This window comes from Narcine bancroftii, chromosome 1 (assembly GCF_036971445.1).
Source record: "Narcine bancroftii isolate sNarBan1 chromosome 1, sNarBan1.hap1, whole genome shotgun sequence".
NCBI classification, from domain to species: Eukaryota; Metazoa; Chordata; class Chondrichthyes; order Torpediniformes; family Narcinidae; genus Narcine; species Narcine bancroftii.
The window spans coordinates 23,028,941-23,045,054 of record NC_091469.1 but is presented as its reverse complement, the minus strand read 5'-3'; the positions used below and the strand labels follow the sequence as shown (position 1 = coordinate 23,045,054).

At 39.6% G+C, this 16,114-nt stretch overlaps 1 protein-coding gene across 3 annotated transcripts in view; it reads left to right on the top strand.

Moving 5' to 3' along the window:
* Positions 1 to 16,114, top strand: part of unc45b (unc-45 myosin chaperone B) — a 98,740-nt gene that overhangs the window by 51,087 nt on the left and 31,539 nt on the right. For all 3 annotated transcript variants that reach the window (XM_069922079.1, XM_069922069.1, XM_069922062.1), the window contains exons 12-13: positions 2,676 to 2,817; positions 8,175 to 8,315. In XM_069922079.1, the coding sequence (XP_069778180.1) occupies positions 2,676 to 2,817; positions 8,175 to 8,315 (283 nt within the window). The remainder of the gene's footprint in view (positions 1 to 2,675; positions 2,818 to 8,174; positions 8,316 to 16,114) is intronic.

Here is a 16,114-nt window from a genome sequence, read left to right as displayed (position 1 = left end):
GATTTTCCATTTCATTAATTGTCCAAATATTTTAAAAAATGGATAAATCTAGTCTATAAAACATTGAAAATTACTTGATGGGGTAACTGCAATGAATTTGTGAATAAAAATTATTTTTTTTTCAGTTGAAGTCTCTCTAAGTCATAAGAAATTATAGTACAATGACTGGATCAATATTAGTTCTTCAGAATAACTTAATATGGTTCAGCCAGGGCACACTCATCCCTGAGACAGAGGAAGGGGTGGGGAGCAGGCTAATGGGGGGTTGGGTCAGGGTGGGGGGGTGAGGTTCAAACTCCAGTCTGGAGACCTAAAGATCTTGTCTAAGTTGACCTTCCAGTGTGGTACCAAAGACTCACGATTGGGTTGGAGGACTGTTCTTCAGATGAATTTTGATACTGAGACACTATCAGGTAGTGGAATATACCTCAGTGCTCTGTCCAAAAATTAACTTGATATGATTGTCCATTCAAAATTTATTTAGTTATTATCTCATTGTATGCTTCCATAGCTACAGTGGTGAACACAAATTGCAAATTGTAAAGTGCTTTGGGATGTCCTGATGGAGGCTACATTAATAATTCAGACATTTAACACAGGTCTATAAACTTGTTATCAATAATAGCAAAACCCTTGAAAAAACACACAAATGCTGGAGAAACTCAGCAGGTCAAACAGTGCCTTTATGTAGCGAAGGTAAAGATACGTCACCAACGTTTCAGGCTTGAGTCCTTCATCAAGGTGTGGGGGAACATGAGAAATATCTGAACATCTCTCATGTTCCCCCACACCTTGATGAAGGGCTCAAGCCTGAAACGTTGGTGACGTATCTTTACCTTCGCTACATAAAGGCACTGTTTGACCTGCTGAGTTTCTCCAGCATTTGTGTGTTTTTTCATTTAACCACAATGTCAACAGAATCCTATGTTTTATCCCCAACAGTGAATCCCTTCAGTGACATGAGTGTTTGACTGTCCAATGATTATCATAATCATAAAATCACAGAGTATTATAGCAATAGAAACACATCCTTCAGTCCATTGAATCCTCATTAACTGTTAAACTCCCATTTTACACTGCTGGTACCACAGCCTATTTTTTCTCCACACACTCCTTCCACCGACAACCAGATTCTACCACTTATCCATACACCCATGATGAGCTTGTCAAATTTATGCACTTTGCTTCCAACTTCCACTTTTACCTCAAATTCACTTGGTCCACCTCTCAGAACTCTTTCCCTTTTCTCAATATCTCTGTTTCCATCTCGGGAGACAAAGTCTCAACAGACACTTTCTACAAACCCACCCACTCCCACAGCAACCTCGAATACATTTCTTCACACTGTGTCTGCTGAAATTATTCCATTTCTTTCTCTCAATTCCTCCATCTCTATTGCATCTGCTCCCAGAAAAAAGTTTTCCATGCTAGATCATCAGTGATGTCCTCCTTCTTCAAACAACATGGCTTCCCCTCTACCGCCATCAGCGCAGCCCTCACCAGCAAATCTTCCATTACCCACACATCTGCCCTGGTTCTCTCCATCCCCACAAACAAGGACAGGATTTCCCTTGTTGTCACTGGCCATCCCACCATCCTCCACATCCAACATATCATTCTCCACCCATCACCAGACACATCTTTCCTTCTCCTCCCCTCTTCACCTTCCACAAGGACCGCTCCATCCGTGACTCCCTCTTCAACTCACCCCTTCCCACCAATTGCCATTTGACACCTACACCTGTGTCCACAGGAAACTGCTCCACTTGTGCCCATACCACCTCCCCTACCACTATTTGGGACTCCAAATAGTCCATCCAAATGAAGCAACACTTCACAGTGAAGCTGCAGGGGTCATCTACTGCACTCCGTGCTCCTGTTGCGTTCTCCTCTGTATTGGAGAGAGTGGATACAGTCTGCAAGATTGCTTTATTGAGCTCCTCAACTTGGCCACCCTTTTCTCAAATTCTTCACCCCATTCCCTTGCCGACACCCTCCAACCAAATGGTATTAACATTGAATTCTCCAGTTTCCATTAGCCTCCCCCTGGCATCTTTCCCTATGTCTCCTTTACTCTAGCTCTGTCTCTCTCTCTTTCTCCTCTTTTCCCTCTGTCTCCTTTCATGGAGCCAAAAACAACCCGCCTCCTTTCCCGATCAATTCTTACCTTTCCTCTCTCCTGTCCTCTTATCAAATCCAATTCACACCTTTGTCTGTTGGTTTGTACTCCCCTCAATCCGATTCTTCCCTTTTCACCAGTCTTTTAATATAGGCACCTGCCTGCTTTTTACTCATACCTTGAGGAAAAGCTCAGGCTGGAATGTCGGTAAAATATCCTTACCCCATATGAATGCTCCAAGACTTACTGAGTTCCTCCAGCATTTCTGTATTTTTTCTACCATTCACCTGCACATTAAGGGTAATTTACATTGACCACTTATCTTACCAACCTGTACACCTTTGTGGACTAGAGCATTGGTCACAGGGAGAATGTGCAAACTCCACACAGATAGCACTGGAGATGTGGAGTGAACTTGGGTTTCTGGGGCTATGAGGTTGCAGTTCTACCAGCTGTGCCACCCTGATTGTGTTGATATCTGTGATCAAACTTAAGGTAAATAAACTGGATTAATGTGAATGTTATGTTGAGTAATTAAATTGAATGGCTTTCTTAGGTGGTTATGCAACCAGAACATTGACACCCGTACAAGAAAGTGGGCAATTGAGGGCATGGCATACCTGACACTGGACGCTGATGTGAAGGATGACTTTGTTCAGGATGAACAAGCGATGCAGGCGATGTTTGACTTATCAAAGGTATGTGGTTATCATGGGTTCAAGTTGCACATATGACAGAGAGCTACATTAAATAAAAATATATTCTTCCATATGTAAAGCAAAAATAAAAATAGAAAAGGCAAGAATTCTCAGTAGGAGAAGCAGCATCAGTAGAGAGAGTAAAACAGAGTTAACCTTTCAGGGTAAATCTCTTCTCATCTCCAGGTTTTTCCAATTCTCTTTTTCTTTTTAGAATATCTACATTGAGTTTAATTTAAAAAATCATACACACATATTGATCCAATACATGGGCTGAAATATAAGAAAAGACAGATAATTTGTACTTCTCAAATAATGCCTTAATTATACAGAGAACAAACTGTGTACACACATCTCAACCAAACCCATTTTATCAAAATATCTCAAAAGACAACAAAAAAAAGGAAAAAAAACCCTATTAATCAATTCTCTCCCTCTAAACAAAGTTAACTTGCATATCTAATATACATAGGAAATGAAAGACGACGCTCGGAAACCAGACAGCGCTGTTCAGGAACATCCAAACACCCACATTCTTTAAATTATGGTAACGCTCCATGAATGGGCTCCGTGTCTTGTAAAATTTCACCTTTACATCTTTAACATTATATCTGATTTTTTTTTCTAAACTTTGGAAGGACACGACCTCCTGTAGCCACTGAGTATGAGTAGGTGAAGTGCTGTACAGGTATGGTACACGATCCTTTATCCGGAACCCTTGAAGGACAGTGTGTTCCGAACTTCAGATTTTTCTGGATTTCAGAAAGCCCACCCGAATTGTGCTGCCGTATCCACCCCCACCCCCTTCCAGTCGCCTGGCCATCTCCCCCAACCGCTGATCCCTCGGTTGCCCACACGCCACCCCCAAGCGCCGGTCCCTCAGCCGCCTCCCCCAAATGCTGGCTGCTTCTCTCCCCACTTACTGGATTTTGGAGCTTTCCGGATTTTAGATGTCCAGATCAAGGATCGTGTACCTGTCTTTCCATTTCATCAAGATTGCCCATCGAGCTATCAATGAAGTAAAAGCTAAAATTCTCTTCTGAGATGAAGTCAACAGTATTTTCTCTTCTTGAGTAAAACCAGATAGACCAATTAAGGGGCCTGGTTCTAATTTGACCCTAAAAATAACTGATAAAGTTTGAAAATAATTTTTCCAAAAATGTTCTAAACTAGGGAAAGCCAAAAAACATATGTATCAATGAAGCCTTGAAAATGCTTACATTTATGGATCAATACCACATAACCATATAACAGTTTATGACATGGAAACAGGCCATCTTGGCCCTTCAAGTCCACGCCTGTTTACTCAAACAACTCCAATAGATTCCCCCCGCCTATTCTCTGCCCATAACCCTCTAACCCCTTCCTATCCATGTATATATCTAGCCTCCTCTTAAATGAAAGAACTGACTCTTCCTCAACTATTGAATGGCAAAGGACTCAAATTCACTGTTCAAACATTGTGGACCATTGTCTGATTCTACTTCACAAGGAACTCCATGCCTTGCAAACATATTTTTCATGAAAGTGATATCTGCTTTGCTGGAAGTTGACTATTTCTGGGTAATTGCAGTGTTGCTACCTCTGGGTAATTGGAAAAATAGTCTATTACAGTCAAACAAATCTACTCCAACTTTGATGTACGGCCTGTCTGGTACTGGGAGTGGCATAAGCAGTTCTGCTTGTTGTTTTGGTTTATAGGCAAGGCATATTTCACATGAAGCAGTGGTCTGGCTTATGTCTTGGTTCATTCTTGGCCAGTACATCACCTCTCGAGCCCTATGTTTGCATTTTTCCTCGCCAAGATGTCCTTCGTGTATCTCCTGGAGTATTTCCTCGCGTAGCAACATTGAAATCACAAGCCTGTTCCCTTTGAAGACCATATCTTTCTCAACTGACTGTTGATCTCCACATGCCCAATAATCCCAATACCCATTGGACGGTCATTCTTTACTGCTGGCCATCCTTTTTGTACTGTATCTTTGAGCTTTTTCATTGTTTCATCTGACCGTTGCTTTCCTGATCTGCTCTGTTATATACTGGGATACTGGAAATGAGGTGATAATCATGTCAACATGGGCCTGTATCTCCACATTAACCTCTTGGTCGGTCTTTTATTTCTTGTCAACTGCTTGAGACAGTGCATCAGCTGCAAACATATATTTTCCTGGTGAGTAGATCATCTTCACATTGTATTTCTGCAGCCTTATCAACATGTGCTGTGCTCTCCTGGGACAGTCACTCAGTGATTTGGACATTATTGAGATCAATGGTTCGTGGCCTGTCTCCACTTCAAGAGCTTGTCCATAAATGTATTGATGGAACCTTCTGCATGCATATATGTTGGAAAAAAGCTCTTTCTCTATCTGTGCAAAGTTGGCTTCTGCACTTGTTAAAGCCCTTGATGCATGGGCCACAGGTTTCCATGTGTCCTCATGCTGCTGAAGGCCATGTCGGGATGCATCAGCCCAGATCCTGGTGCGCCGATCCGGATTATAAAATTTTAGTACAGGTCTTCTGTAAGGACTTTCTTTGAGTGCCTGGAAGCATTCTTCTTGCTCATGCGACCAGATCCACTCATTTTTCTGCTCAAGGAGTGACCTAAGTGGTGCTGACACAGACAACAGATGAGGGATGATCTTAGCCAGGCAAGTCACCATCCCCAAGATACGTCCCACCTCCTCTTTGTTTTGGGACCTCACAACATTCTCAATGACTGATGTCTTTCTTGGATCTGGTTTCACTCCTTGTTCTGATATGACATCTTCTAGGAAGGTCCGTGTCTTTACACTAAACTCATATTTCTCTTTATTTAATTTCAAATTGACATTCTGTTTCATGTCAAGCACTTACTTGCCTTCGTCTTGTATCATGTTCATCCTTGGTGGACCCCCATGCAATGATGTCATCCATCATGGTCTCAAATCCAGGTATACCTTCAAAGATCATGTGGATGGTTTTATGGTAGACTTCTGGTGAGGACAAGATCCCATATGGTAGCTGAAGAAAGATGTACCTTCCTTGCAGAGTAATGAAAGTGTATAGTCTCGAACTTGACTCATTGAGCTTCATCTTCCAAAACCCCAATGACGCATCGAACTTGCTAAACCACTTGGCACCTGCAAACCAGGACATGATTTCCTCCCATGATGGTAATTTAAAATGCTCCACCTTAATAGCTTTATTGAGCTCTCTTGGGTCCAGACATATACACAATGCTTCATTCTTCTTTTGCACGATGACCAGTGAGCTGACTCAATCTGTCAGCTCTTCAATTTTCTGGATGACTTTCATCTGTTCTATGCATGCTAGTTCTAGTTTAAGTCTGTGTCTAAGTGGAACTGAACTTTCCTGTATGCATGGACAACAGAAGCCATTATCTCATCTACGTGGATCTTGTATACATCAGGTAAAGATCCAAGCCCCTCAAAGACATCTACATATTCTTCCATGAGTGTTATGTACTCATCTTCAGTCTGTGAAGCCACCATGAAAACTCTTTTCATTAGGTTGAGCTCTTCACATGTATTCAAACCTATCATTGGTTGTACTCTCTTTTCAAACATAAGTAGCTGTGACTTTCGATGCTGCCCTTGTGTTTGAAAGTCCCCATACAGCCCCTTTTTACTGGAAAATTCTCTTCAGTATAGCCTGTCACTTTTAATTTACCAGGATAAATCTTGCTCTTTTAAGTGAGGGTCTTATAATCACGCATAGATTCACCTGGGCTACAGTGTCAAGTTTAAATGAATTACTGTCTCATTCACAGTCCTTGGAACAATCGATTCTGTTTTACCAGCAGCAGTGTGTAGTGAATCCATGAAGAATTCCACCATTTCTTCGTCCATTGTGTGCACCTTTCTCTTGGTAGCCTCTGCTTTGCAGCACTTTGTAAAATGATTCTTCTTCCCATATTTATAGCAGGATTTTACATAGGCAGGACACATCTTTGGAATATGTCTACCTCTGCACCTGCTGCATTTGCTGTTTGAGCTTACCGCTTTGCTGTAGCTTTGGGAAACTCCTGGTGCTCTGCTTCTCTCTTTTCATCACATGCACTGTTGTGTCTATCCTGTGCAGCTGCTTAGCTTGTGTTCATGTGGTCTCTGTTCCCCTAACAACCTTTTCCAGCATCATATCTTTTTCATGCAACAATCTTTCTCTGTCCATTATCTGGGATTCCGCAAACTACTCTGTCTTTAATGAACTTACTCAGTTTGTGAAGCTCGGCTAAGTATTGGTCAAAGCTCATACTTTGTTTCTGGCCACAGGAGAAAAAATTGAATCTCTCAAACATGACGTTTTTACTTGGAAGAAAATGCTCCTCAAATTTTGTCATCAGGAAGTTGTCTCATCAATTTGAAAACTATTATAGATGTTCAAGGCATCTTCACCCATCACGTGCAGAAAGATGCATGCTTTGCATCCTGTGCAGCTGCTTAGGATTGCATTTTCCAACAGTCTCTCCCACTCCACTGGCCTCTAAATAAATGTAGAATCATTGTTTGAAGTTTTTCCAATTATCAAATTATCGGTTAGATTGCCGGTAAACTGTATCCATGTAGGAGGACTTAACTTATCCATGACAGGAACTATTGTCTTTTCTTACTTACTCACACACTTCTGACACCATGTTATGTTGGTTTCTTGAAGAACAACCTTGTGCGGTTTCAACACTTAAACTTTATTTTTCGAGTTGCTTGAACCAACAACGCACTTGACTTCTGTCATAGTCTACTTTTTGTACCCATGTCAACAGCATGCATTGCCTCCTGGGAAATGTAGTTCTTTCTTATACACACACAATCACAGCCATCAGACCAACAACAAAGGATTAAAAAACAAACTGCTGGACAAACTCAATGTGTCAGGCAACATTCATCAGTCAACATTTTTGAGTTGAGATTCTGCTTCTGGACCATGATTCAGAATCCTGAGGCATTGATGATCCTTTTTTCAACCATGGATGCTGCCTGACCTACTGAGTTTCTCACGCTGTTTATTTTTCTTTGCTCAAGATTTCAGCATCTACAGTCTCTTGTGTCTCAACTTTGAGTAGTAATAATTATTACCTCAACTGAGGATTTCACAAGCATTTTTAAATTTGGTTAAAAAGAGCAACAGAATGATTGGTGAATTTTCCATACTAGCTTGTCAAGTGATGCAATCTCTTTAAGGTCTAAATAGATTTCAATCATAATAAAATAGTACTTTGATGATGGGCTTTGCCTTCTATAGATGCGACGTGCTCTGCTGAGTTTGCCCAGCACTTTTGTGCATTGTACAAATATGCAGACATGAAATGGGATTGCTCTTAACAGAGCCTGTTCCTAACATCATTTCTTTCTGTCTATTAGTCAGCTGACAAGACAATCCTTTATTCAGTGGCAACAGTCCTGGTGAACTGCACAAACAGTTATGATGTAAAAGAAAAGATACCAGAGCTGGTTGAATTGGCGAAGTTGTCAAAGCAACACGTGCCTGAAGATCACCCAAAGGTAAAAATAAAGTCTTGTATTCCAATCAATATTACCTTCATCAAGATAGGCCAAAGTACTCTATAAAGGACCTTTAGAACAGTACAACAACCCAGTTATTTTGTGGAAGTGTTATTAAAGAAAAAATTAAGGCAGGCTATGTAAATAGATAATCAAAAGTTTGGTCAGAGAGGTTGGTTTCAAGGACCATCATAAAGGAAAATGGAGAGATGGAGGAGCAGGGAAGTTTATGAAGAGAAGTCCACAACTTGGGATGTTGGTAGCTGAAGGCCATTAATAGTGGAGCAATTAAATTCAGGGGCATGCAGAATTAGAGAAAATTAGAGGTTTGAGGGTCTGGAGGAAGTTAAGTTACAGAAGTAGAAAGGACAAGACAATCAAAAGGTTTGGTTAAAAAAGGAAGGCGATACGTAAATCGAAGTTTTTCATTCCTGGTAGAGAGGAGGTTTAATAGAGAATATCTAATATGATATAATATTTTTCAAGTGGCAGTCAAATGCGTACCACAGACAGTAATAAGATATCAGAAGAGAAATTTCTATTTGGTCACTTGCTTGCAGACAATTGATCTAGTTTTGACAATGGGTAACAATGCTAACTTATTATATTTTCATGCATTCAGTGCATGTGACCAAATTTAAATTCTTCACTAATTTTTTTTTCTCCAATGATAACTGAAGGTTAATGCAGGTCAGAACATTTGAAAAAACCCTTCAAATTGAAATAAAATTCAAATTAATCTCTGCACATGGGTTTCAACTCATGACTTCCTGGGGCAATAATTAGAGAAATAACTCAATAATGTGGCTGGAAGATACAGCAAATGTGCTTTGACTCTTACTGTACTGTGCATGCATTTGTACCCGTACACACACACACACACACACACACACACACGCGCGCGCGCGCACAGGATCTGAGCAGACTTGTTTTGAAAGAGCTCTCCATAAAAAGATAAAAAGACAGTTTGAAAGCTCAACAATCAGAATTTCATCATCAAAAATGTATAAAACTCATGCTAAGGTAACAAAAAACCAAAACTGAAAGCCCGATGAGGAGCGGAACATAGTGGCTTTGGGGCCAGCTGAACCCAGCAGAGCTGGGTGAGGTGGGGGGGGGGGGGGTGAGGTTGCCCAAGATACAGCCAACATCCTGAATAAGATGGAAATTTTGTGCACTCATTTTACAAGTGTTGAATCAGCGATAAGAGACATGCCAGAAATTAAATAAATCGTGGAACATTTAAAGGAACGAATGACTCAAGTAAGGCTGAGCTGGACAAAACAAAAGACAGGTTAAAAGCCGAAGAAGAAAAAGACAGAAAATGATTGATGGACAAGATTGACCATATTGAAAATTTCAGCAGAATCAACCATGTAAGAATCATTGGATTGAGAGAAGGAATCGAGTGGAAAGACATGGTGAGATTCTTTGAAACATAGATCCACAAATGCTAGGACAAAACAAGATAAGCGCAAAGCTGCAAATTGAAAGGACTCAATTGTCCCTCAGACCAAGACCACGACTAGTCCTGGTAAGTTGTTGGGAGTGGGATGCGGTCTTGGGAGAAGCATAATAATATTCAAAAAATAACAATGGCCCATTATTGATGGAAAATGAAAAAGTAATGTCTTTTCAGGACTTTAGCCCTGCCTTGGTCAAACAAAGAAAAGAATTTGATGAGGTAAAGGGACAACTGCTATCCAAAAACTTAAAATATTCAATGATTTACCCAGCGATGCTGAGGGTTGACGTCCCAGAAGGTAATCGACACATTTCCAAGAATAAAGAAGTGGAAGACTTTTTATGAACCTTGTGAAAAGATTTGAGCTGCTAGATAAGAAGATCAAAGACCATTTTGTAATGGGACTAACTGAAGAGTGTATCTCTTTTCTATTTCATGGTACTGAGCTGTCTTGTTTTTGCTGCTAAAAAAAAAATCTTCTTCCAGAATCTTTCTCTAGAGCAGGAGTGTCAAACTCAAATTTACGGAGGGCCAAAATTAAAAACTTGGACTAAGTCGAGGACCGAACTAAATATTTATTGAAAATTTTCAACAACATCTGCATGTTTTCTCTTCTTTCAACATATGTAATGTTAAACTTTTTCTTATTAAAATAAATGTTTAATAATAGTTTTGGATAAACTCTTTCATTGTCATTGTCATTGGCCCATTTCCTTTAGCGTCTGAAACCGTGCACATGACGAGTCAATGAGGGATGATTAAAGCAGTGGTCTTCAAACTTTTTCTTTCCACCCACAGACTACCTTAAGCAATCCATTACTAATCACAGAGCACCAATGGCACAGGGACGCGAGTGGAAAGAAAAAGGTTGAGAACTGTTGAATTGTGGTAACTCCACATCTGATTAGGTTAATTGTTAGGCAAGTGGTCAGAGAAGGACCCCCCCCCCCACCCCAAGAAAGGCTTAAATCACAGGAACAAAACATCTCACTGCTCCCAATCTTACACACAGTCCTGATGTGGAATGTGGGGTCACAGCTCCACGTTCACCCAAGTTCAGGTGCTGTCTGTGTGGAGTTTGTACGCTCTCCCCTTGTCTTGGACCAACAGGTCGGTCGCCTGACGAAGGCACCCGAACCCCCCGTTGAAACGCCGGCATCCGGGGCGGTGGAGGAATTGGCTGAGAAGAGCGCGTTGCTCCCACCCCCCTCCCATGGTTGGAGAGGGATTAAACTGCAATCTCACGGCGCCGGGCTCGTCTCCAACAAAAGGAGCGGGAGGCAGGGTCCACCACGCACGGAGCGAGGGGGAAGGCATCGCCAACGAGACGTTTGGTCCGGCGTCGCCGCTGAAGTGCAGACCCAGCGAGGATGGTCCCCAACTCCAGCCGTGTCTGTGTGTCCGGGAGCCGGGCGGGCTGAGTGCGGCGCTCCGATCCTCGGGATTCTGGACTCTGAGATCCCTCCACACCTCCGGCATCTTCATTTTCACCTTCAGTGTGCATGCGCTATACTGGCGCGGTGGCCAGCGGGCCAACTCTAATGTATATATATTTAATATGATCTTGCGGGCCAAATATAATTATATCGCGGGCCAAATTTGGCCCGCGGGCCAGAGTTTGACATGTGTGTTCTAGAGCATTGATTACGGTTTTTCCAAAGAAAGATCCACTAAAAGTAGCTTCGTATAGACCAATTTCTTTATTAAATGTTGATTATAAAATTGTAACTAAACTATTGGGAAATAGGATAGTGAAGTATTTTACCAAAGTTAATTCATGTAGATCAAGCAGGATTTATTCCAAGTTGTTATTCAGCTGATAATGTTAAATTAATATTGTTAATTAATGCTTCAAGAGAACAAAGTGATTTACTTTTGGTAATGGCTTTGGATGCAGAAAAAGCATTTGATCTTGTTGAATGGCATTTTTTATTTAAACTTTTAAAACATTTTAAATTTGGTCCAGTTTTTATTAGATGGGTAAAAGCTCTATATAATAATTATTTAGCTCGGGTTGTGACAAATGGAGTAATATCATCTTCATTTACTTTATCAAGATCAACGAGACAGGGTTGTCCATTGTCTCCAACTTTGTTTGCTTTAGTGATTGAACCTTTAGCTCAATCTATTAGACAAAATATTAATATTAAAGGTATTACTGTAGGGGAGGATGAATATAAAATTAATTTATTTGCGGATGATGTATTAATTTATTTAACAGATCCTAAACAATCTTTAGTTCATTTACACACAAGTTTGTAACATTATGGACAGATGTCTGGTTATAAAATTAATTGGAATATGAGTGAATTGTTACCTGTTTCAAAGGATAATTATTTGGAGTGTAAGCAGATTGCTCAGTTTTGTTGGTCTGAAAAGATAAAGTATTTAGGAGTTGTAATAAATGTAGATTATAATCAATTATATCAGTTGAATTATGTACCCTTGTTAAGAAAGTTAAAGCAGATTTGAAGAAGTGGAAAGATTTACCATTAACCTTAATAGGAAAGATGAATTGTATCAAGATTAATGTTTTTCCAAGAATACAATATATTTTTCAGTCTATTCCTTGTTTTTTACCAAAATCTTTTTTTAAGGAATTAAATTTGGCTATTCGTTTATTTTTGTAGAAGAGTAAATTATCTAGAGTTCCACTGCAAAAATTGACTTGGAAATATACATTAGGAGGCCTTCAGTTACCTAATTTTGAAAATTATTATGAGGCAGCTCAATTGAAATTTATTAATCGAATGTTAGAGGGGGGGGAACTCATATATGGGTCTGAGAAGAATTAAGTCAACTTTCAGAAAGTGATGTGAATTCTTTTATATATAGGTGGAGACTAAATTTTTTGAAGTTTTTTAGTGTTCTAGTATTTTGACATTTAATTGATATTTGGTATAAAAGAGATTGTTTAATTGGATCTAAGGGTAAATTTACTGGTCAGACTCCTATATATAGAAATAAGATTAAACCATTTTCAATGGATAGTTATTATTTAAAGGAATGGGATTCAAAAGGTATTAAAAGGGTAGAGGATCTTTTTTGAGAAATGAAGTTTTCTTTCTTTTATTCAATTGCAAGAAAAATTTCATATTTCAATGAATTCAATATTTGCTTATTATCAAATGCAAGTTTTTTTAAAAGATAATTTAGGAAAAAAAATTAAACTTCCTAATTTGTCTAGATTTGAAAAAATAATTACAGACTCTTTGAAAAAAAGGATTATTTCAGAAATATATAGTTTATTACAAGATGAAGAAATTTGATGTTTTTAGAATAAAAAGTAAATGGGAAAAAGAATTACAAATTACTATATTGGAGGATGATTGGTTAAAGATATGTGAAAATACGGTAACTAAATTGATTAATGTAAGGTATAATTTAGTTAATTATAATTTTGTACATCAATTATATTTGACACCAGAGAAGTTGAAAAGATATGGATTTAGGGATTCAGATTTATGTTTCCGGTGTGGAGGAAAAAAAGGGACTTTTTTTGAACATTCATAGAAACATAGAAGATAGGAGCAGGAGTAGGTCATTCGGCCCTTCGAGCGTTCTCCGCCATTCAACGAGATCATGGCTGATCTTAAAGTTCAGTACCCCGTCCCCGCCTTCTCTCTGTGATCTTTAATACCCTTATACTGAAGAAATAGATCTAATTCCCTCTTAAATATATTTAATGAACCTGCCTCTACTGCCCTCTGTGGCAATGAATTCCACAGATTCACCACCCTCTGGGTAAAGAAATTCCTCCTCATCTCGGTCCTAAATAGTTTGCCTATTATCCTCAAACCTTGGCCCCGGGTTCTGGATTTTCCCATCATTGGAAACATCCTATCTGCATCCATTCCGTCCAGTCCTGCCAGAATTTTATATGTCTCTATGAGATCCCCTCTCAATCTTCTAAACTCCAGCGAGTACAATCCCAATTTGCGCAATCTTTCCTCATAAGTCATTCCTGCCATTCCAGGTATCAGCCTGGTGAATCGCCTCTGCACTCCCTCCATTGCAAGAACATCCTTCCTTAGATCAGGTGACCAAAACTGCACACAATACTCCAGGTGGGGTCTCACTAAGGCCCTGTACAGCTGCAGTAAGGTATCCTTGTTCCTATACTCAAACCCTCTTGATATGAAGGCCAACATACCATTTGCCTTTTTAATCGCCTGCTGTACCTGCATGCTCGCCTTCAGAGACTGATGTACAAGTACCCCTAGGTCTCTCTGCACTTCCCCATCTCTTAATCTATTGCCATTCAAATAGTAATCTGCCCTCCGGTTTGTATTACCAAAGTGGATAACCTCACATTTATCCACATTTTAGTGCATTTGCCATGTATCTGCCCAGTCCCTCAATTTATCCAAATCACACTGGAGCTTCCTGAACCCCTCTTCCGTGCACACAACCCCTCCTAGCTTAGTGTCATCTGCAAATTTGGAGATATTACATCCAATCCCCTCATCCAGATCATTAATGTAAATTGTGAACAGCTGGGGTCCCAGTACAGATCCCTGTGGCACCCCACTAGTCACTGCCTGCCACTCAGAAAACGAGCCATTTATCCCAACTCTCTGTCTTCTACCTGCCAGCCAATTCTCAATCCACATCAATACTTTGCCCCCAATCCCATGAGCCTTGATTTTGGAAGCCAGTCATTTATGCAGGACCTTATTGAAAGCTTTTTGGAAGTCCAGGTACACCACATCCACTGGCTCTCCCCCATCTATTTTACCTGTCACCATCTCAAAGAATTCCAATAGATTTGTCAAGCACGATTTACCTTTTGTAAATCCATGTTGACTCCATCCGATCCCTTCTCTGCTAGTCATATGCTCTGCTATTACATCCTTAATAATGGATTCCATTGTTTTGCCCACTACTGATGTAAGGCTCACCGGCATATAATTCCCCACTTTTTCTCTACCCCCCCCTTTTTAAATAGTGGGGTAACATTAGCTACCCTCCAATCCATGGGTACTGATCCTGAGTCTATCGAGTTCTGGAAAATAATTCTTAAAGCATCTGCTATCTGAATGGCCACTTCCTTAAGTACCCTAGGATGTAGATTATCAGGCCCTTGGGATTTATCTGCCTTCAATCCCATCAATTTCCCCAAGACCATGTCCTTAGAGATACTGATTTCTTTCAGCTCCTCCCTTGCATTAGTCTCTATGTTTCCCAACATCCTTGGGAGGTTATTTGTATCCTCTCTTGTAAAAACAGAACTAAAGTAAGAATTTAATTGGTCTGCCATTTCCTTATTCCCCATTATATATTCCCCTGATTCCGACTGCAAAGGACCTACTCTGGATTTCACCAATCTTTTCCTCTTGTCATATTTATAAAAGCTTTTGCAGTCGGTTTTTATATTTGCCGCAAGCTTACTTTCGTAATTTATTTTTGCTCTCTTGATTAATCCCTTTGCCCTCCTTTGCTGCATCTTGAACTGTTCCCAGTCTTCAGTTGAGGTACTTTTTTGGCCAATTGACATGCTCTCTCTTTGGACCCAATTCGGTATGGTTATGTGAAAAGGTGTAAAATTTTTGGTTAAAAGTTAGAGAATTTTTAGAACGGTTGTATAATATTCAATTATTGTTTGACTGTTTACTATTTTTATTAGGGTTCATGATTAATTTAAGGGATTTGAAAATGGATAAATGTCAGATTGCCTTTATCCATTTAATTTTAGCTGTTGCGAGAAAATGTATTGAGTAACATGGTAAGATGAAGTAGAGATTAGTATGTTGCGGTGGCATAATGAATTAAAATCTTGTATTTCTTTAGAAAAAATAGCATATAGATCATATAGATTACATGATAATTATTCTTTTTTTATTAAAATGTGGGATCCATATTTAAAATATATGGGTCTTAGTATATGTTAATTTTATTTTTTGGATTTTAAAAAAACTAATGTTGTATTAAGATATTTTAATCTTTGTACGTGCTCCAACAGTTTGTGGAAATAGGGATAGTCTGAGTTTTTTTGTTAAGGAGATTGGGGTGGGTTATATTATACTAATTAAGATTATCTATTTTACTAACCTATTTTTGTAATAAAAAAAGAAAAATCTTTGTAATATACATGGAGAGCTCTGGAAAGAAAGAAAGGTGGTGAGGAAAGTGGCACGGTGGGGACCCCAATTTAAAGGGGAAAAATGGCATCGGGAGAGGATGGGTTTTAGAAGATCCTGCTAAAGGGAAGAGTTCTTCATCTTTGGAAGATTCTGTAAGCTTTTATCACAGTCTTTGATGTTCTATTGTTTACGTCACTGTCAGAGCTAGGGATGTGTGTGTGTTTCTTAAAGGGGAAATATGTATGTTTCTT